The sequence below is a fragment of the Astatotilapia calliptera genome, chromosome 23 (genome assembly GCF_900246225.1).
Source record: "Astatotilapia calliptera chromosome 23, fAstCal1.2, whole genome shotgun sequence".
In the NCBI taxonomy this organism is placed as follows: Eukaryota; Metazoa; Chordata; class Actinopteri; order Cichliformes; family Cichlidae; genus Astatotilapia; species Astatotilapia calliptera.
In genome coordinates this window covers 20,585,009-20,612,324 of record NC_039323.1, presented here as the reverse complement: position 1 = coordinate 20,612,324, position 27,316 = coordinate 20,585,009, and the positions used below count along the sequence as shown (strand labels likewise).

Here is a 27,316-nt window from a genome sequence, read left to right as displayed (position 1 = left end):
GTCTGCAAATCGGGGCTGTACGAAGTCACCTCATCTTTACACAAAACTGTAAGCTGTCATCTGTGAGGCGCGAGCGGTGTTTGTTTTTACCATAGTTCATGGTGGAGAATGGCTGCTCTGCTGAGTTTTGCTCTCTGTAGCCGTATGAATGGCAAACTACACTGATTAGCAGCAGCATAGGCAGACTTAAAAATTTTTCTGAAATTTTCGCTTTCTAGTATTTATTTAATATTTCTTTATGTTATAAAAATGACTTTGAATCCTGATAAAAATTCAAAATCATGGGTTAAAAATGAAAACAAGAGAACTAAGAATGTATTAATATTTGTTGACAGAAAAACAGAAACTGTATATGTGCAACCAAAGTGCCGTTTTAATTCAGATGAAAAAAAAGGGATTTATTCATTCATTGTCCATTCAGGATCTTAAAAATGTGATAATAATAATGAAATAATACAAATAATGTAATAATAAGAATGATGTAATAATAATTAATGTAAATCTAAATAATATTGTCCTTCAGAGAAATAGTTTGTAGTCCTGAAGATGGAGAAGTTTACTCCCGCAGAGCGACTGGGACTGTCTGTGGTCATGATGGTTGAACCTCCAACGACTTTCCCAGCTTAGCCTCAGAGTGCTGCTGCTACTGTAGCAGCCACTCTTCTCCTCTGTACTCGTCAGGACTTGCATTGTCACATCTGGGGAACCCAGGCCCTGCTGGAGAGGAGAGCCTAGTCTGGATGCTGACCTGCTGCCTGTAATTATTAGCCTTTTTCAGGCTCTTGTTACGTTCTGGTCCCGGCAAGTAAATAAACGTAACAAATAGTTTGCCCCACTCACTTCCCACCCACGCACAAACCCCAACAACGACACCTTTTTCAAGTATTTAAGCAGCCATTTATTTTCATCGGCAGTGAGCAATGCCAAAACAATAAACAAAACTCCCTATAAAACAATCCCTACTCTTCCCTACACCAAAATAAAAAGAAGCCAAAACAAAAGACAAGTCACTTAACTAACTATCTAACGAAAAACAGGAGAAAACTTGTTCAACAAAAGAAAACGGCTTCTCACGGCTACTAGGCTGCGACAATGAAAGTTATACAGCAAAGGAACAAAAAGTGACCGCCACTTGTTAACTTATTTACAATTATTTACATGGCAAGGCTAGAGGTACACGTGAATACTCCAGCCTGCACTACAATGACACAACACACAACTCCCTGCTCATGGCAAAAAAAACACACGCGGTTCTCAATGGATGAGGGGATGGCACGGCGGGTGCCCCTTGGAGACCATCGGGGCGGGCTACCGGAAGACGGAAAACTGTGAGCAGGAACCGAAAACACCACTTTGTGTGTCAACACAAACTCATCAGCCCGTATAGCAGCAGCGGCGAGAGTCGTAACCTTCTGTTCATTTAAGTAGGTTACCACAGTGTCTGGTAGTTGGTTTTTAAACTCTTCCAACGTCACCAACTCACCCAGGTCATTCAAGGTTTTTACTGCTGTAGCATGACACCACTTATCAAACAGAGTTTTCTTTTCTCTGGCAAACTCCACATAGGTCTGGTTGGCGGATTTTTTCCCATTCCTAAATCTCTGCCTGTAAGCCTCTGGCACAAGCTCGTAAGCACGCAGGACAGCAGCCTTCACCATATCATAGTCAAAACTGTCCTCCAGAGAAAGAGCGGTGCACACCTCTTGAGCTTTCCCCACCAATCTACATTGGAGTAGAAGAGACCACACATCTTTTGGCCAGTGCAGCGCACCTGCGATACGCTCAAACACTGTGAAATACGAATCCACCTCAGTTTCCCGAAACGCCGGCACCATTTTGATGTGTTTACTCGCATCAAAGCCACCACCTGGCATCAAGGCCGGTGGCTGCGGAGATGGCGACTGCGGGGATAATGACTCCGGGGAGGGTGCCTGCGGGGATGGTGACTGGATGGTGAGCCCTGATCCTCAAGTGCATAGCTTCCACCTCCAACTGCTGTTTCTTTAGCTCCACCTCCTTAATGCGCAGCGTTACCCGCAGCTCCTCCGCAGAAGGGCTAGGTGGAGAAGGGAGATTTTTCAGTGGGGCAAAAACACCAGCAACAGACACACACACAGCCTGCACTACAATGACACAACACACAACTGACCGAGTCAACGGGGTTCCAAAAAGCACTCCCAGGTGACTGTCATCCGGACGTTAAGTACTGGAGGTGGTCCATCAATTATCCAGTCCGAAGATATGTAGAGACTCCACCCAGATACCTAGCAGCCACGCCCAGGTGTCCACCTCCTAGGAGAGAAAAAAGGGAAAATACCGCCAGCCATCCTCCGGTGGGAGGCACAACACCAACAAACACATCACTGGGTCATAACAGTTTCCCCCACCCAAAAAAAATCAAACATCCAACCCCACACAAAGATGTTTGATTTACGACCTAGAGAGGGCATCAATTCAATTCAATTCATCCATCCATCCATCCATCCACTTCCGCTTATCCTTTTCAGGGTCGCGGGGGGCGCTGGAGCCTATCCCAGCTGTCATAGGGCGAAAGGCGGGGTACACCCTGGACAGGTCGCCAGTCTGTCGCAGGGCTAACACATAGGGACAGACAACCATTCACACTCACATTCACACCTAGTGACAATTTGGATTAATCAATTAACCTATCCCCACAAGCTGCATGTCTTTGGACGGTGGGAGGAAGCCGGAGTACCCGGAGAGAACCCACGCAAACACGGGGAGAACATGCAAACTCCACACAGAAAGACCCCGGCCTGATGTTGGAATTGAACTCAGGACCTTCTTGCTGTGCGGCAACAGTGCTAACCACCGTGCCACCGTGCCAATTCAATTCAATTCAATTTTATTTATATAGCGCCAAATCACAACAAAAGTCGCCTCAAGGCGCTTCATAGATACAGAGAAAAACCCAACAATCATATGACCCCCTATGAGCAAGCACTTTGGCGACAGTGGGAAGGAAAAACTCCCTTTTAACAGGAAGAAACCTCCGGCAGAACCAGGCTCAGGGAGGGGCGGCCATCTGCTGCGACCGGTTGGGGTGAGAGAAGGAAGACAGGATAAAGACATGCTGTGGAAGAGAGACAGAGGTTAATAACAGATATGATTCAATGCAGAGAGGTCTATTAATACATAGTGAGTGAGAAAGGTGACTGGAAAGGAAAAACTCAATGCATCATGGGAATCCCCCGGCAGCCTACATCTATTGCAGCATAACAAAGGGAGGATTCAGGGTCACCTGGTCCAGCCCTAACTATATGCTTTAGAAAAAAGGAAAGTTTTAAGCCTAATCTTAAAAGTAGAGATAGTGTCTGTCTCCCGAATCCAAACTGGAAGCTGGTTCCACAGAAGAGGGGCCTGAAAACTGAAGGCTCTGCCTCCCATTCTACTTTTAAATACTCTAGGAACAACAAGTAGGCCTGCAGAGCGAGAGCGGAGCGCTCTAATAGGGTGATATGGTACTACAAGGTCATTAAGATAAGATGGGGCCTGATTATTTAAGACCTTGTATGTGAGGAGCAGGATTTTGAATTCAATTCTGGATTTAACAGGAAGCCAATGAAGGGAAGCCAAAACAGGAGAAATATGCTCTCTCTTTCTAGTCCCTGTCAGGACTCTTGCTGCAGCATTTTGGATTAGCTGAAGGCTTTTCAGTGAGTTTTTTGGACATCCTGATAATAATGAATTACAGTAGTCCAGCCTGGAAGTAATAAATGCATGAACTAGTTTTTCAGCGTCACTCTGAGACAGGATATTTCTAATTTTAGAGATGTTGCGCAAATGGAAGAAAGCAGTCTTACATATTTGTTTAATATGTGCGTTGAAGGACATGTCCTGGTCAAAAATGACTCCAAGGTTCCTCACAGCGTTACTGGAGGCCAAGGTAATGCCATCCAGAGTAAGAATCTGATTAGATACCATATTTCTAAGATTTTCAGGGCCGAGTACAATAACCTCAGTTTTATCTGAATTAAGAAGCAGAAAGTTAGCGGCCATCCAGGTCTTTATGTCTTTAAGACATTCCTGCAGTTTAACTAATTGGTGTGTGTTATCTGGCTTCATGGACAGATAGAGCTGGGTGTCAACTGCATAGCAGTGAAAAAGTATGCTATGTCTTCTAATGATGCTGCCTAAGGGAAGCATGTATAATGTAAACAGAATTGGTCCTAGCACTGAACCCTGTGGAACTCCATAATTAACCTCAGTGTGTGAAGAGGACTCTCCATTTACATGCACGAATTGGAGTCTATTAGATAGATATGATACAAACCACTGCAGTGCAGTACCTGTAATACCTACAGCATGTTCTAATCGCTCTAATAGGATATTATGATCAACAGTATCGAACGCTGCACTGAGGTCTAGCAGGACAAGCACAGAGATGAGTCCACTGTCAGAGGCCATAAGAAGATCATTTGTAACCTTCACTAAAGCTGTTTCTGTGCTGTGCTGAGCTCTGAAACCTGACTGAAACTCTTCAAATAAACCATTCCTCTGCAGATGATCTGTTAGCTGTTTGACAACTACTCTTTCAAGGATTTTTGATATGAAAGGAAGGTTGGAGATTGGCCTATAATTAGCTAAGACTGCTGGGTCTAGAGATGGCTTTTTGAGTAAAGGTTTAACTACAGCCAGCTTGAAGGCCTGTGGTACATAGCCGATTATTAGAGATAGGTTGATCATATTTAAGATCGAAGAATTAATTAATGGCAGGACTTCTTTGAGCAGTTTTGTAGGAATGGGGTCTAAAAGACACGTTGATGGTTTGGAGGAAGTAATTATTGAAGTTAACTCAGAAAGATCAATTGGAGAAAAAGAGTCTAACTTAATATCAATGGTACTAAGAGTAGCTGTAGATAATATTACATCTGTGGGATGATTATTGGTAATTTTTTCTCTAATGATAAAAATTTTATTTGTGAAGAAGTTCATGAAGTCATTACTAGTTAACGTTAAAGGGATGGTTGGCTCAAAAGAGCTCTGACTTTTTGTCAGCCTGGCTACAGTGCTGAAGAGAAACCTAGGGTTGTTCTTATTTTCTTCAATCAGTGATGAATAGTAAGATGTTCTGGCTTTGCGGAGGGCTTTCTTATAAAGCAGCAAACTATTTCTCCAGGCTAAATGATGATCCTCTAGATTTGTGACACGCCATTTCCTCTCCAGATTACGAGTCATCTGCTTTAGGGTACGTGTTTCAGAATTATACCACGGAGTCAGGTACTTCTGATTTGAGGCCTTAGTTTTCACAGGAGCTACAGTATCCAGAGTCGTACGTAGTGAGGAGGTGAAATTATTAACAAGATAATCGACCTCTGTTGGGGTAGCGTTCAGATAGCTACTCTGCTCTGTGTTGGTACAGGGCATTGAAGATGATAACAGTGGGTGGATTATATTCTTAAACTTAGTTACAGTGCTTTCAGAAAGACATCTACTTTGATAAAGTCTACTCTTCACCGCTGTGTAATCAATTATTGTAAAAGTAAATGTTATCAGGAAATGATCAGACAGCAGAGGGTTTTCAGGAAACACTGTTAAATGTTCAGGTTCGATGCCATATGTTAGAACAAGATCTAGAGTGTGATTAAAGTGGTGGGTGGGTTCTTTTACATTTTGAGAGAAACCAATTGAGTCTAATAACAGATTAAATGCCATGTTGAGGCTGTCATTTTTAGCATCTACATGGATGTTAAAATCACCCACAATAATTATTTTATCTGAGCTCAGAACTAAATTAGATATAAAGTCTGAGAAATCAGACAGAAACTCTGTGTAAGGCCCAGGTGGACGATAGATGATAACAAGTAAGACTGGTTTCTGAGTTTCACAGCTGGGGTGGACAATGTTAAGCATCAGGCTTTCAAATGAATTAAAAGTCTGTCTTGGTCTTTCATTAATTAATAGGCTGGTGTGAAAAATTGCTGCCACACCGCCCCCTCGGCCTGTGCTTCGAGATTTCTGGTAGTTAGAATGGCTCGGGGGTGTTGATTCATTTAAACTAACATAATCATCCTGCTGCAACCAGGTTTCTGTAAGGCAGAGTAAATCAATTTGTTGATCAATTATTAAGTCATGTACTAACAGAGACTTGGAGGAGAGAGACCTAATATTTAATAATCCACATTTCACTGTTTTACTCTTTGGTTCAGATGTGGATACTGTATTGTTCTTTCTTTGTGATTGTTTATGTTTAAGTTGTTTGTTGCTGGTTTTTAGTTTGTTTTTTGTCTTTTTGGAAGCTGACACAGTCTCTATGGAGATGGGTTTTTGGGGGGGTAGCAGGAGGAGAGAAGCTGCAGAGAAGCGTGTAAGACTGCAACTCTGCTTCCTGGTCCCAACTCTGGATAGTCATCAGCCATAACATTCTCTAAGCTCTTATATATCGGATCTCAATGTTGAAATCCTGTAGGAGTAAGGACCAACGCATGAGGCGCTGGTTGCTGTTTTAGAAATTTTCTAGAAAAGAAACAGACTGGGTGGTCAATGCCATTTCCATCCTCCTGCACGAGCACTGCACCCGCCCCCAAAACACTGGCGTCCACCTCTGAATCCTTGGCCCCTCAGGAACCGCCCAGGGACACCAAAAGTCTCCAGATTGCACTTTCGCTCCTCTGCCCACGTCAGTCTGAGCCCATTATCAGATGAGAAGTTGTCAAAGAAAGACTTTGCTTTGTCATAGTAGCACTTTGGACCAAAATGATCCTCCCCCGAACTCAGCTGCAACCCCACCTTTTCTCTTCCCTCAGAATTCCCATCTTTTAGATTCAGCCCCTCCTGTAACTTCTTCTCAAGCGCCTCCTTAATGAATTGCGCGTTGGAGGAATCAAAATCAAAGTCTGTGTCAAATTTAAGGGGTGGGAGATGGAGCATTAGCCACCATCAGCTGGCCTCTTCTGCGGTTCCTGCGCCGTCGAGGTCCTTGTCTTTTTCTAGCAGGTGGCCTGGTTTCAGCATTTTGCTGCTGACTGTCCTGAAAAGTGACTCTACTTGGGTCTGATTGCATGGTGGCTTCAGTGACCCTTGTGGTTTGAATATTTGTTCCTCTCGTCCCCTTGGGCTGCCTCCTATTCTGCTGCTGCTGTTGCTGGGATCCACTCGCACCTCTCCTCTGCCTAAATGTCTTTACACTGACGGTTTGAACAGCCTTTGATGTGGCACGATCGAAACCACTGTTATCTGTAAGTGGTATATCAACTACTTCTGGCGATGGAAAAACTGTGCCGCCAGCTAGATCGTTTCCCAAGATGATGTCAATACCTGCAACCGGTAACTGGGGTCGCACCCCAAGCTTAACCTCACCAGACAAAAACTGAGATGAAAGCTGCACCAAGTGTAAAGGAACCCGTATTACACACATCCTAACTCCCCAGGCTAACACATCCGCCTCACAACAGGATTGAGCTGAAAACGGTAAGACCCCCTCACGAATGAGCGACTGTTTCGCACCAGTGTCTCGCAAAATACTGACAGGAGTCCGCCGATCTTCTCCTATCAAGGAAACAAAGCCGTTTGACACAAACGGCTTAAACTCCTTATCTACTTTATCATTTTCGGGTGCCATCACCTCCCCCCAGGTAGGAGAGTTTGTCTGTAGAAGGATTATTGGGGAAGGAGATGTACCCTCCCTGGTCATTTCTTTTCTCTTCAGAGCAGGGCAAACCGCAATAAGGTGTAAGGCAGAAACACCAGCAACAGCCCCCAGCTCAACCTCCCCCGCAGGACCCGGCTCACCAAACAACCCCTTGTCCGTCAACTGGACACACAGGAACTCCCTAAGCTCTTTCTTCTTCGCAGGACGCCTGTCTTTTTCAGGCTCTTCTCCACAGGACGCCTGTCTTTTTCAGGCTCTTCTCCACAGGACGCCTGTCTTTTTCAGGGACAATCTTCACCCACAAATTCATAAAGTCCTTGTGAAGGGTCAGTTTCTCAATGATTGTTCGCCCATGGTACCTGTGGAAGATTACAGTTGTCATTAATTTTCATTAATTGTGTAAACTCACAGAAAATAAAACATTAATGCACTTCAAACCCATTTAAAAGTACCCACCTGGCTTCAGGTGCAGCATCCCCTGCCATTCTAGAGGCAGCAATTAGAAATCTTTCAGTGAAGGTTCCTGTTTTCAGGGTGACGGCTGCTCCAAGTTTGTCAGCCAGCTGGTGCAGGTGTTGAGCCGTGCTATTCCTCACTGCAACACAGCGATGGCTGAGCAAGGACAATATTAGACACACAACTCAGTGAACATGATCTCTCTTTCATGTCTTCTAATAAAATCACTACAGCTTCTTCTCTCCTCTTACGTCAGTCCTGTGTTAAACAGAGCGCTCAGAATCCGTCCATGGCTGCAATTTTCCACCATGGCATCAAGCGCCAGATTGACCTCCTGATGTAGAAAGTTGTTGTTGGTCATTGCAAGCTTCAGCAATAGAGCTCGGCCTGTTGTTTCAACTTCTGGGTCCATTGTTCTCTGGAGCTGAATGTAGAGCTCATTGATGGCATGTATGGCCTCAAAGGCTATTGCTGAGCATTGGTTTTTCACCTAAAATGTGAGTGAAAATCATCAGTTGAGGCTGTAGTATGCACTTGAAGGGAAACTAGCTGCATGAAACACATATAAGAAACATAAAGTGTGCAATACCTCCTCAATGAGGACCAGACACACTTCATGTAGTTTAGTCTTCAGGATGTCCGAGTGGTGCTTTGCCAGAGACTGAATAGTTTGCAACCCCTGTCTTTATTTCTTTATTTACACAACACAACATTGAACACGACTTCAGGAACACCACAAATAACACAGCCACATTATGCAGCACTGTTTCTGTGCAGTATTTAATGTCTCCTTACTACGTTTCTTACCAGTCGTCTGAAGACAGCAGACTAAAGCTGTGGGACAGGCTCTCTACAGATGTAGCTACAGGCGGGAGTTTGACCCTGCTCTCTCTTGGATTATTCTGACTGCACTGACTGTCTGCTTTCTTGTCTGATAATCAACGAGGTTAGTAAAAAGAAACTGTCATTTCTTCTAATTCGAAGCATGATGCAGTGATTAATTGTTCATTAAAATCTTTTTAAAAAATCTCTTAATTTAAAGTTTGATTATTCAGCGTCTTCTACAGTTACTGAGGAAAACCACTTACTGTCTATAGGGACGACTTTTGCACGGCGCAGCAGCGTCCCAGGCCGAGGTCCTCGTTTTTGCGGTATGGGAACTGTTGGAGGTTTTGGAGTCAAAGGCTTTACTGCAGTAAATGTTTTGGTTGGTACTGTGTGTCCAGGTGAGGTTACAATCCCATCCTGGAAATGCTGCAGTTTTTCCAAAATAGGCCCAAATTTGTCTTTTGCTGTCAAGACTCTTATTCCACGAATGACCTTCGTGTCTGTTTAGACAAAAAAATAACTAAATAACTACAAATTGACATCTTACAAAAACAACAATAAACATTTTTCTTCCTGATTTTTTTTCTTCAAAAAAGCATATAAAATGAATGGACAGCAAGAATGTGTAATTTAGCATTAAAATAGATAATCTACAGTGTCAAATTTTAAAATCTAAACTAACTGATTAACAGCAGGTGTAACCACTAAAGAAAAGCATCACCTTTGAACCGACCTGCTCCTGAATGTTTAGCAGAGAAAACAGGCAATTGCGATGGACAAGCTGCTCGAGGAGGTGGAGGAACTGGAGTGAGCGGTGTCATCTCAACAGGACTAACAATGAAAGGAATGGCCCTCAGATCACTTGGTGTGTGTGTGTCTGCAGAGCTGAGGCTACTCAGACTTCTTTCAGGGTCCTCCTGATTCCAAAAGGGGTCATCCAAACAGTTCCAGCTTCCCTGGACTATCTCTGGAGAGCCTGCGCATTGCTCAGGTAAAGGTGGGAGTTGCACAGCATAACCTCTGGGTCTCTGTGCGATATGCAATGTGTCTGCCTGTTGAAAGAACACATTTGTGAAGGAAATTGCCATCCCGGGTTTCCTCCGTGGCGTGAGCGATAAGCAGAGTTTTGTCCTTTCCTTCTAAGATTCCTAATTATTTAAAGTAACACTCAGGTATGCCGTTCAGCTGGGTTAGTTACAGCGCCGGGAGCAGCTTGGGAGAACAAGGAAACACAGACTGCTTCAGGTTGCCTTCCCAAATCAACTCAAAGGTTTATTTGATACACAGCAGTTTATATAGATGAAAAAAGGTTCGTGTGTCAGCTTTCCCAGTTCAAACCGGTACAGACCAAATAAGGAAACGTCTTCCTGCCTTGTGAACAAAGAAGTATCCTGTGTGTAGTTTATCAGCTCAGCTACAATTTATGATCATCCCAGCAAAATACACTCCTAGACATAAAATACAGAGTTCTTTCATTAGTGAATTCTGAAACGAACCACCTAGCCTTTAACGAGCCTTTTCCAGGAGATAAGGAAAAGGGAGGATGGGAGTAAAGAAGTGGTCTCATCTCTGTGGTGTTTTCGACCTTGAGGTACCAGCTTGTGAGTCTCACATTAATTCTTGGGTCACAGAGAAAGAGAAAAACAACTAGTAGATGGGCCTTATTGAGCAACTCTTTTCTGTATAAAACAATCTTCTGTAAATGCTAACCGTGGTACTAAAATACCTAACAGTTCCCCTCTTTTATTATTTTTTAAAAATAATAACTCAAATAGAAAGGAAAAATCACAAATGTAATAACATAATATAAAAAGCAAATCATAAAATGTAATAGTTCACAACCTAATGTTCAATATACACATCAGGAACATCATTGGTAACATCTGGCACATCCTCAGGATCAATTTGTGCTAATTGCAAATACATTGAAGTGGCTGTACTGGTAGCTATATGGGTTATCATTGAAAATGTGGCTTGCAGAAATGTGAACAGGGTTGCACTTTACAATATGAAATAGTAAATAAAAATCCTAAGGTTAATGCAGTAGATATGATTAATAACCTAAATATATAAAAAAGACAGTTCTTCAGTCGTCTTCTGGCCTGGTCCCAGGTTCGAGAGACATAGAATAAGCGTCGTATGATGACAATGGGCATTTCATTTTCTCCATTATCAGGATGAAATGAGTCTGGCTTTATCAGGTTAGACATCATGTGGTACTTTTGGCTTTCTGTTCCTGCTGGATGTTTGAGTACCTTGTTGTTGCTCTTTCAGACGTTGTGTGTTAATCAGTGATTGTGTGTGTGTACATTGGATCCTGGCGCTGGCTCGCCGGAGATGTCATCTACCCGTGTGTGTTTATTTGCTCTAGTTCCGGGCGCTGGCTCGCCGGAGATGTCGTCTGCTTGATCCGACGCCTGAGATGGTCCGATTGGGCTGGTCTTAACCCTGCTGGCATGAATCCACTGAGGTTGTCCGTCTGTGAGGATGCTGGTTCTTCGTCACTGCCAGTACAGTCTGGGGGCTGGAACACGCGCGGCCTCCCAGAGAGTCCTTGGTTTTAGTGGCTTCTCCAACATGCATCTCCTTGTCTCCACTGGTGGAACTGTGGAGGGGAAAAGCTGAGAGAGACAAACTTTCTGATAGTTATTATTCAGTTTTTCTATCAGGTTGTGAACATCAGTGGACAATGCAATATACATCACCTTCTACTAGCGGTGCCCCTCTGGAAGCTGACCATGGTCTTGGAAATAGTCTTATTTCAAATGGAAATAATTTGGTTACTTCAGATTGAGTCATTCTAATCTCACACAGGACTTGAGTAAGTAATTTGACACAGGTCATTAAAGTTTTAGCACACTTTTGAATTACTTCTAATGTGAATGAAGATCCTCTATCACTGTTAATCTGGTGAGGTATTCCGAATCTGGGTATTATTTCATTGCTCAACTTTTGACAGACTACTTCTGCAGTTTCTTTTGAGGTTGGATAAGCTTCTACTCATTTACTAAATTGATCCACTATTACCAGTAAGTACTTGATACTTCCTTGTGCTGGCATATGTGTAAAATCAATTTGTAATGTATGAAATGGAAAATCTGGTTGTGGTAAATGCTGATGTTTTGCTTTTGAGCTACCTACATTAGTTCGCGCACATGTTAGACAGGTTGCTAATATGCTTTTTACTGCATGCAATGTTTTCTCAATTACAAATCTTGATTTTATTGCCCCTATTACCCCTCTTTGTCCGACATGACTCACACAGTGAAAATGTCGGGCAAGGACTGGCATCAGGGAATATGGGAGGGCAATCAAACCCTTAAGATTTAGTATAGGCCATCTCTGTCATCTAAGGTGCAGTCATTATTCTCCCAATAGGTGTAATCACATGCAGAGGCTTGCTCTTGTATGAATTTTAAATCAACATTTGTTTCTAAATAGTCTGGGAGTGTAACAAGTGGCAGCTGTAGGGGCACAGATAATACTTCCTGCGGAGGTGGGAGCTGTGATGCAGCTGCAGCCTTGGCTGTCACGTCTGCTAAGGCATTACCTGTTGCTTCGTCTGTGTCAGCTGTACTGTGTCCTGTCGTTTTTACAACTGCAACGGCCGATGGCAGCTGTATAGCCTGAAAAAGTCTTTGAACAAAATCACAATTTAGCAATTTATTTTCCATCAGCAGATCTAAATCCTCTCTGTCTCCACAATGTGCCAAAGTCATGCACAACGCCAAATGCATAGCGGCTGTCTGTGTAAATCGTCACATGCTTATCCAAATGTAGCTCACAGGCGCGTATTAAAGCCATGAGCTCTGCTTTTTGTGCTGAGTGAAATGGTAATGAGTGAGCCTCTAGTATGATGTCAGGCACTGTTACCACTGAATAGCCACAAAGAAATGAGTTGTCACTCGGCCTTGAACAGGACCCGTCCACATAAACCGTGGCTGAGTCTGGGATAGGTGTTTGCTCTAAATCTGGACGTGGTGCTGTGGATTCCTGTATACGTGTCATGCAGTCATGATCGTCAAGCCTGTCTGAGCCATCCTGTCGGTCAGAAGAACACAGCATAGGATCAATAAATGTGCTGGCGAATCAGGTGTGCTGCTCGCTTTTATAGTGAGATTTGCATATGTTGTTTAGTTATGTTTGCTACAATGGTCGTGACCTGGTGATTGGTGTGTAGAATAGTGTCATGTGAGAGTGTGAGCTTCTCGCAGTCCCTTATCATGATAGAGCAAGCTGCTACTGCCCTCAGGCAGGCCGGCATTCCTGAACAACCACGGACAGCACCTTTGAGTGGCGGAGGTCGGCACTCCCTTTAATGCATTGAAAGAGGCAGTCATTTCTGTGGACCACAGTATTCGAGGAGGCTTGTCTTTTTTTTTTTTTTACAACAGTCACGCAGAATGTGGTCATGAAAAGAACAGTCTGGTATCCACTGTCTGCAATAGTTCACCATGCTCAGGAAGGACAACATTTCCTTCTGTGTAGTGGGACGAGGGACGGAGGTCACAGCTTTGACCCTGTCTGCAGTCATGGAACGTTTTCCGTGAGACAGTGTGAATCCCAAATATTGAACACAAGTCTGACAGTACTGCATTTTCTTTGCAGATGCTTTGTGGCCAGTCTTTTGGAGGTGCTGGAGAAGCATGTGTGTAGCAGTTTGACATAGTTTTTCACTTTCAGCACAGAGGAGGAGGTCATCCACATGTGGATCAGAGTACAGCCCTCAGGAGGAGTGAAGCACCATTGAGAAAGCAGCAGAGCTGTCTATCATGCCTTGAGGCAGACGAGTGCAAGTGTACTGCTTATTTCTATGTGTGAATGCAAATAACGGCTGTGTGTCACAGGTACTGAGAAAAAGGAGCGGAGCATAAATCCACCACGGTAAAATGTGTATGCAATGCATGTCAATATGTTGTGAACATCTGAAACGAGAGGTGGCAGAGGAATGTTGACTGCATTAATTTGCCTTAAGTCTTGTATGAAACGCCATACGCCAGGTTTGTTAGGCTTTGGCACAGGATTGACAGGAGTGTGGGCTTTATTGCTCCTGTAGTCAATAAATCTCCTATGATGACATCTAGAGCTGCGGCTTTTTCCGTGGAAATGGGACATTGCCTGACATATACTCGCTTTTTGTTTTTTTTTTTTTAGCTGTGCGTGATAAGGTATGCAGTCAATAAATCCTATATCATTCTCACTTTTAGACCATAATGTCATATTCTGGTATGCAGCTGGCAATGTAACTGCAGAAATAGTACAGTGGATAGGGTAGGTTAGATCTATGTGACGACATATTTCGTAACCTATGTCTGAGTTATGTAACAAAATCACTGTTTGACCTTCACTTGTGTGAGCAGTTATCATGTTGTTGAACAGTGTGAGAGAAACAAAAGTGTGGCTCCCAGTCATGGGATTACCTGTTAGTGGCGTCTGTACACGTTTTTTTTTTGGCACAGTGTGTGACATAGAGTACCGGACAAAAAGGATGTTGAGTTCATTCTCTGCTGAGGGTCCAGCTGACACAGAGGATGTTCCTTCTCCATCATGTCGGTACATAGGGCAGAGAAAACATAAGCTGTTATCAGTGTCAGCAAACATTTCACCCTTTATGTTAAATGAAATACACAAATTTATTTTTGCCTTGGGTGTCTGCGGCTGCTGGAAAACTGAGCTGAATTTGCACCTCTAGCTTGTCCAACAGTGCATAAAGCGTTTTACGAATACTAGGATAGATTCATCAGGCTTCTGTTTACACATAGTTACTGCATTTAAGTCAATTTTGTCTCTGGACATTGTTAGCAGGAATTTCTTTAGATTCTTAAAGAAATCGGCGACTTTGTCATTATTTACCCTCCTTTTGTCCATAGCGGTAACATTTGATGCATCACGTCGCGGCATTCTGTCATATATTTTCTACAGGACTTTTTAAGCAGACTACTTTTCTTATCACAAATGATATTCAACATTTCTACTGACCTGTTTTCTGGCGATAATCGTTCGGGATAAGGCTCCGGAAAGAAATTAGAATGCATTGAACTTCTTAAGTTGTAAACAAAGTCAGTCACATAAGCACTCCCGCATGTTCTGGATACGTGATCATGGACGTCTTCACCGATTCGCGGACGTAGGTTACACGTAACCGGAAATGGGAGTTATACTGAGCCGTTATTTGAGACTTTATTTTGTATTTTATTAATTTTTGGTTTTATAGGTACTTTAGATTTTTTATCGGACCTGTCTGTGGTCTTTGAATTATTCTGACCCATGTTCAGTGATTTCCAGAGGGGTTTACACGCTAGGAGGATTTAGGTTAGTATTTTCGCTGCGGCACAGCTGAGGTTACTTTAAATTTATTGCTAGCAATTTTTTTTGTTTGTGTGAGCAACTCTCACTTAGCGAGCAACTTCTCGCTTAACGAGCAACTTCTCGTAAAACAACAGGCAACTTCCTGTGTCTTTCTGCTTTTAATTTACTGCTTTTAACCCTTGTATGGTAATCGGGTCTGTGAGACCCGTTTTCAGTTTTCTTTCGTTTTTTTTTTTTTTTAACAAAATTAAATTTAATTATTTACTAGCTTTCTGTGAGTGAGCAACTTCTCACTTTTTAACGTACGTTTCAAGATAACAGGCAACTCCCTGTGTCACTCTTTGATGAGCAACTTCTCACTTAACGAGAAGTATTTAAGACAACAGGCAACTTTCTGTGTCACTTTTTCTGAGTGAGCAACTTCTCACTTTTTAACGTACGTTAATTATTATTATTATTATTATTTTTTAAACAAAATTAAAATATTCAAGACAACAGGCAACTTCCTGTGTCCACCAACACCACACAAGGGTTAATTTACTTTATTCGGGGACTGAGGAAGTCAGTCAGTGTATCTCTCTGGATCACTAAGTGAAACTTCGTCAGCATATCCCGTTTTTTTATGGATTCGGGGACTGAGGAAGTCAGTCAGTGTATCTCTCTGGATCACTAAGTGAAACTTCGTCAGCATATCCCGTTTTTTTATGGATCAATCACTGAGAGAGGTATAATATGGTCTCTATATAAATATGAAAGACGCATATTTACCTTCTGTCAGGGATCCCACTTCTGACACCAAAATTGAAGGAAATTGCCATCCCGGGTTTCCTCCGTGGCGTGAGCGATAAGCAGAGTTTTGTCCTTTCCTTCTAAGATTCCTAATTATTTAAAGTAACACTCAGGTATGCCGTTCAGCTGGGTTAGTTACAGCGCCGGGAGCAGCTTGGGAGAACAAGGAAACACAGACTGCTTCAGGTTGCCTTCCCAAATCAACTCAAAGGTTTATTTGATACACAGCAGTTTATATAGATGAAAAAAGGTTCGTGTGTCAGCTTTCCCAGTTCAAACCGGTACAGACCAAATAAGGAAACGTCTTCCTGCCTTGTGAACAAAGAAGTATCCTGTGTGTAGTTTATCAGCTCAGCTACAATTTATGATCATCCCAGCAAAATACACTCCTAGACATAAAATACAGAGTTCTTTCATTAGTGAATTCTGAAACGAACCACCTAGCCTTTAACGAGCCTTTTCCAGGAGATAAGGAAAAGGGAGGATGGGAGTAAAGAAGTGGTCTCATCTCTGTGGTGTTTTCGACCTTGAGGTACCAGCTTGTGAGTCTCACATTAATTCTTGGGTCACAGAGAAAGAGAAAAACAACTAGTAGATCGGCCTTATTGAGCAACTCTTTTCTGTATAAAACAATCTTCTGTAAATGCTAACCGTGGTACTAAAATACCTAACAATTTGTCTTACTGCTCTGAGCTTTGTGAAAGTCCAGGATCCTGGACTCTGTGGTGAAGCGCTGACAGTTGCTCTGTCTACAGTGACTTACACAAAAATTACACTGTGCAAAGCAGCAAAATATAACACATCTCTCAGAAACATTTACATTTGATCAGCAGAGAAGTCAAGAATGAGTATGTTTAGTTACTTACATCTCCACCTGTGCGTCCCCTTGTCCGTCAACTGGACACACAGGAACTCCCTAAGCTCTTTCTTCTTCGCAGGACGCCTGTCTTTTTCAGGCTCTTCTCCACAGGACGCCTGTCTTTTTCAGGCTCTTCTCCACAGGACGCCTGTCTTTTTCAGGCTCTTCTCCACAGGACGCCTGTCTTTTTCAGGCTCTTCTCCACAGGACGCCTGTCTTTTTCAGGCTCTTCTCCACAGGACGCCTGTCTTTTTCAGGGACAATCTTCACCCACAAATTCATAAAGTCCTTGTGAAGGGTCAGTTTCTCAATGATTGTTCGCCCATGGTACCTGTGGAAGATTACAGTTGTCATTAATTTTCATTAATTGTGTAAACTCACAGAAAATAAAACATTGATGCACTTCAAACCCATTTAAAAGTACCCACCTGGCTTCAGGTGCAGCATCCCCTGCCATTCTAGAGGCAGCAATTAGAAATCTTTCAGTGAAGGTTCCTGTTTTCAGGGTGACGGCTGCTCCAAGTTTGTCAGCCAGCTGGTGCAGGTGTTGAGCCGTGCTATTCCTCACTGCAACACAGCGATGGCTGAGCAAGGACAATATTAGACACACAACTCAGTGAACATGATCTCTCTTTCATGTCTTCTAATAAAATCACTACAGCTTCTTCTCTCCTCTTACGTCAGTCCTGTGTTAAACAGAGCGCTCAGAATCCGTCCATGGCTGCAATTTTCCACCATGGCATCAAGCGCCAGATTGACCTCCTGATGTAGAAAGTTGTTGTTGGTCATTGCAAGCTTCAGCAATAGAGCTCGGCCTGTTGTTTCAACTTCTGGGTCCATTGTTCTCTGGAGCTGAATGTAGAGCTCATTGATGGCATGTATGGCCTCAAAGGCTATTGCTGAGCGTTGGTTTTTCACCTAAAATGTGAGTGAAAATCATCAGTTGAGGCTGTAGTATGCACTTGAAGGGAAACTAGCTGCATGAAACGCATATAAGAAACATAAAGTGTGCAATACCTCCTCAATGAGGACCAGACACACTTCATGTAGTTTAGTCTTCAGGATGTCCGAGTGGTGCTTTGCCAGAGACTGAATAGTTTGCAAGGCGTGTCTTTTCTTAATCCTGTATTTACACAACACAACATTGAACACGACTTCAGGAACACCACAAATAACACAGCCACATTATGCAGCACTGTTTCTGTGCAGTATTTAATGTCTCCTTACTACGTTTCTTACCAGTCGTCTGAAGACAGCAGACTAAAGCTGTGGGACAGGCTCTCTACAGGTGTAGCTACAGGCGGGAGTTTGACCCTGCTCTCTCTTGGATTATTCTGACTGCACTGACTGTCTGCTTTCTTGTCTGATAATCAACGAGGTTAGTAAAAAGAAACTGTCATTTCTTCTAATTCGAAGCATGATGCAGTGATTAATTGTTCATTAAAATCTTTTTAAAAAATCTCTTAATTTAAAGTTTGATTATTCAGCATCTTCTACAGTTACTGAGGAAAACCACTTACCGTCTATAGGGACGACTTTTGCACGGCGCAGCAGCGTCCCAGGCCGAGGTCCTCGTTTTTGCGGTATGGGAACTGTTGGAGGTTTTGGAGTCAAAGGCTTTACTGCAGTAAATGTTTTGGTTGGTACTGTGTGTCCAGGTGAGGTTACAATCCCATCCTGGAAATGCTGCAGTTTTTCCAAAATAGGCCCAAATTTGTCTTTTGCTGTCAAGACTCTTATTCCACGAATGACCTTCGTGTCTGTTTAGACAAAAAAATAACTAAATAACTACAAATTGACATCTTACAAAAACAACAATAAACATTTTTCTTCCTGATTTTTTTTTTCTTCAAAAAAGCATATAAAATGAATGGACAGCAAGAATGTGTAATTTAGCATTAAAATAGATAATCTACAGTGTCAAATTTTAAAATCTAAACGAACTGATTAACAGCAGGTGTAACCACTAAAGAAAAGCATCACCTTTGAACCGACCTGCTCCTGAATGTTTAGCAGAGAAAACAGGCAATTGCGATGGACAAGCTGCTCGAGGAGGTGGAGGAACTGGAGTGAGCGGTGTCATCTCAACAGGACTAACAATGAAAGGAATGGCCCTCAGATCACTTGGTGTGTGTGTGTCTGCAGAGCTGAGGCTACTCAGACTTCTTTCAGGGTCCTCCTGATTCCAAAAGGGGTCATCCAAACAGTTCCAGCTTCCCTGGACTATCTCTGGAGAGCCTGCGCATTGCTCAGGTAAAGGTGGGAGTTGCACAGCATAATCTCTGGGTCTCTGTGCGATATGCAATGTGTCTGCCTGTTGAAAGAACACATTTGTCTTACTGCTCTGAGCTTTGTGAAAGTCCAGGATCCTGGACTCTGTGGTGAAGCGCTGACAGTTGCTCTGTCTACAGTGACTTACACAAAAATTACACTGTGCAAAGCAGCAAAATATAACACATCTCTCAGAAACATTTACATTTGATCAGCAGAGAAGTCAAGAATGAGTATGTTTAGTTACTTACATCTCCACCTGTGCGCTTTCTCTGAATCAAATCTTCAAAGCGATGGAAAAAGTTATCTGATGTCTTTTCAGACATGCCTGAGATAAAAAGTGAACAAATTGTTTAGAAATAGAAAGTTAGTGAGTGCTGCTCAGTGTGTGAGTGGCAAGTTCTAACTGAGCTGCTCAGTAAATAACTGTTATGATGTGGAACTCACAGAGCATTTTTTGAAAATATTCATATATATACACTATTTTGTGTTTACAAAAATATCAGACATGTCTAAATCAAAGGCAGGTTATGATCTCTAATTATGATCTTTAATCAACAAATTTAAATAGACGTCCTAATCACAGCTTCTAAAACTAGACAACACTATACTGATAAATTCATATAAAACAGCAAAAAGGAGATAAAAGCACTGTCATAAATAGAGAAATAAGTACAGTAAATAAATAAATACAGTTTTTAAAAAATATAGAAAAAAAACATGTGTCATTTGTTACAACGACAACAAAATAGCAGCTTGGACAAAGCTGTTTCTTCAAGCTTCGCCTGCATTTAGGGTCTGCAAACCTCTGTCCCACAGGAAGAAGCTGAAATCCTCCAATAAGGGGTGGGAGTCATTTAAAGTAGAGTAACTCATCCTCTACAACTGCCTAGTATTCAAGGACTCTATGTTAAGATGCTCTAACATGGTACAGTACCTTCAGAAACGCCTCAAATTTCTTAGATACTGAAAATTAAATCTCTTCTCAGGAACCTTTTCTCCATTCAGTAGAAGTAGATCTAGTATTCATTTTAAAGTTCTAATGAAGACAGCAGACTAAAGCTGTGGGACAGGCTCTCTACAGGTGTAGCTACAGGCGGGAGTTTGACCCTGCTCTCTCTTGGATTATTCTGACTGCACTGACTGTCTGCTTTCTTGTCTGATAATCAACGAGGTTAGTAAAAAGAAACTGTCATTTCTTCTAATTCGAAGCATGATGCAGTGATTAATTGTTCATTAAAATCTTTTTAAAAAATCTCTTAATTTAAAGTTTGATTATTCAGCATCTTCTACAGTTACTGAGGAAAACCACTTACTGTCTATAGGGACGACTTTTGCACGGGGCAGCAGCGTCCCAGGCCGAGGTCCTCGTTTTTGCGGTATGGGAACTGTTGGAGGTTTTGGAGTCAAAGTAGGCCCAAATTTGTCTTTTGCTGTCAAGACTCTTATTCCACGAATGAACTTCGTGTCTGTTTAGACAAAAAATAACTAAATAACTACAAATTGACATCTTACAAAAACAACAATAAACATTTTTCTTCCTGATTTTTTTTTCTTCAAAAAAGCATATAAAATGAATGGACAGCAAGAATGTGTAATTTAGCATTAAAATAGATAATCTACAGTGTCAAATTTTAAAATCTAAACTAACTGATTAACAGCAGGTGTAACCACTAAAGAAAAGCATCACCTTTGAACCGCAATTGCGATGGACAAGCTGCTCGAGGAGGTGGAGGAACTGGAGTGAGCGGTGTCATCTCAACAGGACTAACAATGAAAGGAATGGCCCTCAGATCACTTGGTGTGTGTGTGTCTGCAGAGCTGAGGCTACTCAGACTTCTTTCAGGGTCCTCCTGATTCCAAAAGGGGTCATCCAAACAGTTCCAGCTTCTCTGGACTCTCTGTGGAGAGCCTGCGCATTGCTCAGGTAAAGGTGGGAGTTGCACAGCATAATCTCTGGGTCTCTGTGCGATATGCAATGTGTCTGCCTGTTGAAAGAACACATTTGTCTTACTGCTCTGAGCTTTGTGAAAGTCCAGGATCCTGGACTCTGTGGTGAAGCGCTGACAGTTGCTCTGTCTACAGTGACTTACACAAAAATTACACTGTGCAAAGCAGCAAAATATAACACATCTCTCAGAAACATTTACATTTGATCAGCAGAGAAGTCAAGAATGAGTATGTTTAGTTACTTACATCTCCACCTGTGCGCTTTCTCTGAATCAAATCTTCAAAGCGATGGAAAAAGTTATCTGATGTCTTTTCAGACATGCCTGAGATAAAAAGTGAACAAATTGTTTAGAAATAGAAAGTTAGTGAGTGCTGCTCAGTGTGTGAGTGGCAAGTTCTAACTGAGCTGCTCAGTAAATAACTGTTATGATGTGGAACTCACAGAGCATTTTTTGAAAATATTCATATATATACACTATTTTGTGTTTACATGGCAACGGGAGGAAACAACCCGGCAAAATAACACATGACAGCGAGATAAATTTATATTGGCATGTGTATTCAGAGTGTTACCACTATTCTAGGATTTCTATTGTCAGAATAATATTTGTGACTTTAGACCTTTATTTAAACTGTAGACTTGCTTGAACTTAAGAAAGTAGAAGGTTGGTTTGTTATGCTTCAAGGTTGGATTTTATTAATGAAAACATTAAAGGGAAAAATGTTAACAAGCAAACAAACCTTACTAAAAATGTTCATGTTATTCATTGCATTATACAACATAGTGAAGAAAGCTGCAAGCTTGACTAAAATTCAAGTATTAGAGAGCTCCATTAGCATCTAGTCTGGCTTCACTCTACAAGCCAGGACAGGTTTGCGTGACTGGAGGCTCAGACTGTGTATGCAACCCATAAAACTGGATGGAGCATTGTTTGACATATAATATTAATTCAGCAGTGGAGTTCTCTGCCAGGGCATGACTGACATTTATGAACATCGCTGTGAGGCATTTTATCACTCTTGGAGCCATATAGAAAATATTGCAGCTCCTCTCCCTGTCAGATAATGGCACTAATTTCACCAGCATGGTTTAAACCTCTGTGACTGCTGAAGGGCAAGAATTACTGGTTCTTTGTGCGTCTTAATCCTTACCAAATAATGAGAAAAAGTCTGTCATTTTTCACGGCTTATAATTCAAAAGGTGGGCTTTTTCAAACCCCACATTAAAACAAATGTTTCTTTTTTTGGCATGTATTCATTTATTTATTTATTTTTGATGCATCATTCCAAAGTAGTTATGCAATATAGAAAAACATCTGCAATGAGGTAACCAAGAAGGTCACCAAGGGACAGTCGCCATGGCATTTTGTCCTGATTGTGTCAAGAGCGTGGCTGTAAGCATAAAGGAAGAAAAATTCCATCCATCCATTCGCTTCCGCTTATCCTTTTCAGGGTCGCGGGGGTCACTGGAGCCTATCCCAGCTGTCATAGGGCAAGAGGCAGGGTACACCCTGGACAGGTCGCCGCTCTATCGCAGGGCTAACACATAGGGACAGACAACCATTCGCACTCACATTCATTTGCACATTCACACCTAGTGACAATTTGGATTATCCAATTAGAGGCTTGTTGCTACCTAGTTAGCGATGCTACACACCTGTTACTGTGTATTTTTCAATGATTCAGCACTCCTTGGATTTTTAGACAGTAATGAGATCATGTGCACACTCCACAGAGGTCCAGAGTCCAAATGTGACCTCTAGCACCAAACGCTTGCTGCAGTTGTTGGTGTCAGAGGTGACACACAAGGTATCAGGTTTTCTGTGTGATTACTTTTTCATATAGGACCAAGTATGTTTGGATAGCGTTTTGCCCTTGAAAACTGCCGTTGAATATTAGACATTGTTGTCTAATGTTATAAATGTATTGATGTGAAAGGTGTAAGTGTGACAAATATGGAATAAGATAGGAAATGAGAAAGGAGGCAAATACTTGTTCACAGGGCTATAGTCTGTAAATGGTCTTCTTTTGGCTATAGTAGATCTTTTACTTGTTCATTTTTTAATTGTTTGTTAAAATAGTTTTTTCCATCATATTGAGTATAGAGGAATGCAACTGTGAGCTTTAGCAATTATCCCGCTTCAACAGGACCGTGATCCCGATGTGTGAGACAGCAGGGTGCTGCCACTGGTGTTGTAATGTGTGATTTAGTTCCTCCTAACATTTCAGTTTTCTTCCAGTATCTATCCTCTGTGATTACTGGCTCTTTAGACAGATTTAATAGAAGTGTGTGAGCTATTGGCTCAGTATAAAGGGTCAGTAGTGTTTTCATGTCACCTATCCATCCTCCATTTAGTCACCCAAAGCATGTAGTAAATACTGCTCACTTTTATTCATCTTCTCTTAAATCCAGAAAAATTCCCACTTGTTAACGTTGAGTGTGTGTGTGTGTGTGTGTGTGTGTGTGTGTGTGTGTGTGTGTGTGCGTGTGCGTGTGTGTGTGTGCGTGTGTGTGTGTGTGTGCCAGTTGCAGCCTCCAAGTTGAACACCATCACCAAATCCAACCTGGGTCAGTGTGTCAGCAAGTACGACCTGCTGGTCTGGTTTGAGATCAGCGAGCTGGAGCCCACTGGAGAGTGAGTATCCATCTGGAGTGTTATATTCACGCACAAGCTTTAAAGGAACCATAAAAATGATCTCCAGGAAGAATATTATAAGTTGGGATGTTGTGTCACCTCCTCCCTCCATGCACAGGTACATCCCAGCCATCGTGGATCACAGTGGAGGCCTGCCCTGTCATGGTACCTACCTGCTGCACCAGGTACAGGATTGGTGCACATGTTGTTTCCTTATTACTCACACAGTGGTAACTGCTTCCTTTGTACACAGTTGAATATCTTCTTTTAAAGCGTAATGTTGCTCTAGCTGTGCTCACTGTGATCCTGAGCTCCTGTTATGTTTGCTGCAGGGGATCCAGCGGAGGATCACAGTGACCCTCATCCACGAGAAAGGCAGCGAGCTCCATTGGAAAGATGTTCGTGAGCTGGTTGTAGGTGAGCAGCCTGCCTTTAGGGTCTAGTCGTGCTATACCTCTGTGTAGAAAACAAAACCCCAAAGCACCGAAACAATGTTTTATAGTGTTTGTGTGCTTTTGATAGAGGAAGACAGGACAGAACATCATTAAAGGGATTTGACTTTGTGAGATCACCCTGAAAACGCACCACTCGGTTCACTCTGAGATATTTTCAGTCTGGAAAGATGAATCTGTCGGGCTTCAGGCTGCTTCTCACTTTAAGCAGTTCATGCTGTAGCTGATGGACCAAAAATGACATTTGATATTTTAGACATTCAGCTGCTGACTCTGAAGCCAACAGGCTCTTGAGTGTGGATGATTGTGTTGGTACTGGATGCTGTGATCAAACAGCTGTTCTGATCTGTCTTCATTCATGCCTGTTGTTATTAAGCCTCCTAAGCTCCAAACCAGTAAAAGCAATCTTTGGAGGCAACACCCTTTTTAGTACTTTGCTGTATTTGTTTGTGATTGTGTGACACTGAACCACAGTGCTATGTATATCCTCTGTAACACTCAGACGTTTCCAGATCAGTGTTTCCCCCTCAGCTGTTTCTCACTATAGAGTCTTTCCTCTGTAACAATGAGGCACCAGCAGAGCATATCTGGCTCCCAGTCTGTGGCTGATAGTCCCCCCTGCTGTTAATAACAGGAACAGTGTAACCTTGTATGGAGCTCATAGTGATGGTCTGAAGATTGCTGCTGCAAGGCAGTAATTTGTATCCATGTGTGCTGTCTATTCTGAGCATATGCAGTTATGTGAGCTCTCAGGTTTTATGTATCAGGACATAATTAAAAACAATCAGGTCCTTAGTAGGTCTTAATATGAGGTAAATGCAACCTCAGATGAACAGCACAGAACACATTATACCAGGTCATTATTTATTTAACACACACTGAGCCGAAATTCAGATGTTTCAAAAACTAAGACATCCAAGACTATTTCCATAATTATTTAAGAGGGTCAGTATTAGCCAAGTGCTAATCAAGTGCACTAGATCATCAGTAAGTGTAACCACTACTGTCAGTTTGCTGGTGTGGCGTATTCAGGTAAGTGGTAACATACTGAGGAGGAGAGAAGCAGTTGTTGATACCCATGAATGTGGGAAGGCTTTGAAGTCGATCATTTTACAGCAAGAAAGATTATTCGCAAGTTAAAAAATCAAAAATTATCTTATATCTTATCTAACTATGAAGATGATGTTCTGGATAATCTCTACATGGACTTTTGGTATGTGTTTTACTATAGAAGATGATCAGTAATCTGTCTCATTCTCAGGTTTTGCAGCTAAACTCATCTGATTTATAACTAATTTACAGATAATCTGGGATGGAACAGATGTTGACCTGGATCCTCAAACTCCTGGAAAGCCACTGACAGGTCAAAATAAGTAAGCATATAAAACATGAAGTGTTTGTGAGGTTCATCTGCAGCACCTTTGTCTTTGTGAAATGTTTGCTGATTCAAAATTTTCCCTCCTAAACAGGAAGGAGTTTGTGGAGGCCTATGTGAATCATGCCTTCAACACATCAGTGGAGAATCTGTTCCAGGAGTTCAAGCGAGGCTTCTTCCTGGTGTGTGAGCAGGATTTGGTGAGGCTGTTTTGACCAGAGGAGCTGCAGGGAGTGCTGGTCGGCCAGGACGTGCATGACTGGGAAAAGTTCAAACAGGTACAGTCAGCCAAACAGACACAGGCTGTAGTTTCACAGCTGTCCTGTAGCACAATAACTGTGTACTGCATACTGTCAAAAGCATTCAGTCGGCTGCTTTAACACAAATATGACCTTGAGTCACATCTCAGTCTTAATCCAGACTTTTGTATGATAGTATAATATAATAGTCAGCCCACCCTTCGCAGCTATAACTGCTTCCACTCTTCTGGGAAAGCTTTCCACAAGGTTTAGGTGTGTTTATGGGAATTTTTTGACTATTCTTCCAGAGGTGCATTTGTGGTGTCAGACACTGACGTTGGAGGAGAAGGCCTGGCTCACAGTTGCTGCTCTAATTCATCCCAAAGATGTTCTATCAGGTTGAGGTCAGGACTCTGTGCAGGCTAGTCCAGTTCTTCTACACCAAACTCACTCATCCATGTCTTTATGGACCTTGTATTGTGCACTGGTGCCCAGCCATGTGCACACATGCCCACACTTTACACTTGGCACAGTGCAGTCAGACAAGTACTTCTGGCAACCACCAAACCCTGACACATCCATCGGATTGCCAGTCAGAGAAGTGTGATTCGTCACTCCAGTAAACACATCTCCACTGCTTTAGAGTCCAGTGTTGAGATGCTTAAATCACTCCATCTGACGCTTTGCATTGTGTTTGTCAGTGTAAGGCTGGGATGCAGCTGCTCAGCCATGGAAACCAATGAAGTTTGGACATCTGTAACAACAGCAGACTGCAGATATTGGTGACTTAAGTGCACTATGAGCCTTAGCATCAGCTGACTAGCTGTCATTTCCAATTACTTCCACTTTGTTATAATATCACTAACAGCTGACTATGGAATATTTAATAGCGAGGAAATTTCATGACTGGACTTGTTGCACTGGTGCATCCTATCACATTACCATGCTGGAATTCATTCAGTTCCTGAGAGCGACTCGTCCTTTCACACATGTTTGTAGAAGTAGTCTGCATGCCTAGGGACTTGATTTAATACACCTGTGTCCATGGAAGTGATTGGAACACATTAATTGAATGATTTGGATGGGTTAGGGAATACTTTTGGCAACATAGTGTATGCCTGACCTTACAAACTCTATGATTATAACAGTCATTTTCACTGTTTTCAGAACACAAGTTATGGTTGGAGATATCATGACTGCCACCCCACCATACAGATGTTTTGGGAGGTATTTGATGAACTAACTGAAGAGCAGAGGAAAGATTTCCTTCGTAAGTACTTGCTGAAGCCTCCATTATGATATGTTACTGAAATCACACTGTATCATATAAAACATTAGATTTTTCTGCGCTTTACCAAGATACATTAGAGAGCAGCATTGTTCTGATTAATATACTGTAAAGCTGCTTCTAGCTGGTGGACTGAGCCGCCTCACCTTTCACCTGGCTCACGTCACACACCTGGAGAGACTCGACCTCCACCTGTGTTGCCTCACGCGAGATGATCTAGAGGCTCTGAGTCAGTTGCTACCAATCTCACAC

General features: G+C 42.3%; 2 protein-coding genes and 1 pseudogene across 12 annotated transcripts in view; 1 reads left to right on the top strand and 2 right to left on the bottom strand.

Annotated features, from left to right (window-relative positions):
• Positions 1 to 27,316, top strand: part of LOC113016637 (leucine-rich repeat-containing protein 31-like) — a 30,841-nt gene that overhangs the window by 1,196 nt on the left and 2,329 nt on the right. The window contains exons 1-7 of one of the 6 annotated variants that reach the window (XM_026159618.1): positions 22,719 to 22,883; positions 23,602 to 23,710; positions 23,829 to 23,895; positions 24,043 to 24,127; positions 25,632 to 25,815; positions 26,085 to 26,558; positions 26,944 to 27,046. In XM_026159618.1, the coding sequence (XP_026015403.1) occupies positions 26,992 to 27,046 (55 nt within the window). In that variant the 5' untranslated portion in view covers positions 22,719 to 22,883; positions 23,602 to 23,710; positions 23,829 to 23,895; ... (2 more) ...; positions 26,085 to 26,558; positions 26,944 to 26,991. Of the gene's footprint in view, positions 1 to 22,718; positions 22,884 to 23,574; positions 23,711 to 23,828; positions 23,896 to 24,042; positions 24,128 to 25,631; positions 25,816 to 26,084; positions 26,559 to 26,943; positions 27,047 to 27,316 lie in introns of those variants that run through there. The other 5 variants (XR_003271276.1, XM_026159620.1, XM_026159621.1 and 2 more) reach the window with 5 other exon arrangements.
• On the bottom strand, positions 6,364 to 8,574 carry LOC113016636 (protein LSM14 homolog B-like; annotated as a pseudogene).
• Positions 8,803 to 27,283, bottom strand: LOC113016631 (TOG array regulator of axonemal microtubules protein 1-like). Of its 6 annotated transcripts, XM_026159607.1 has the most exons (16): positions 26,719 to 26,782; positions 21,321 to 21,397; positions 20,815 to 21,112; positions 20,441 to 20,593; positions 19,376 to 19,452; positions 18,837 to 19,167; positions 18,374 to 18,613; positions 18,093 to 18,216; positions 17,871 to 17,976; positions 17,533 to 17,771; positions 17,282 to 17,437; positions 17,098 to 17,184; positions 17,002 to 17,065; positions 16,861 to 16,937; positions 9,618 to 9,948; positions 9,361 to 9,396 (listed from the first exon to the last, which is right to left on the bottom strand). In XM_026159607.1, the coding sequence occupies exons 1-13, from the start codon at positions 26,765 to 26,767 to the stop codon at positions 17,011 to 17,013; spliced, it is 1,992 nt and encodes a 663-aa protein (XP_026015392.1). In that variant the 5' UTR covers positions 26,768 to 26,782; the 3' UTR covers positions 9,361 to 9,396; positions 9,618 to 9,948; positions 16,861 to 16,937; positions 17,002 to 17,010. The 6 variants fall into 6 exon arrangements, with proteins under 6 accessions (XP_026015390.1, XP_026015389.1, XP_026015392.1 ...); XM_026159605.1 differs by adding an exon at positions 8,803 to 8,999 and having other exon boundaries at positions 9,157 to 9,396; positions 9,630 to 9,948; positions 16,861 to 17,184; XM_026159606.1 differs by having other exon boundaries at positions 16,861 to 17,065.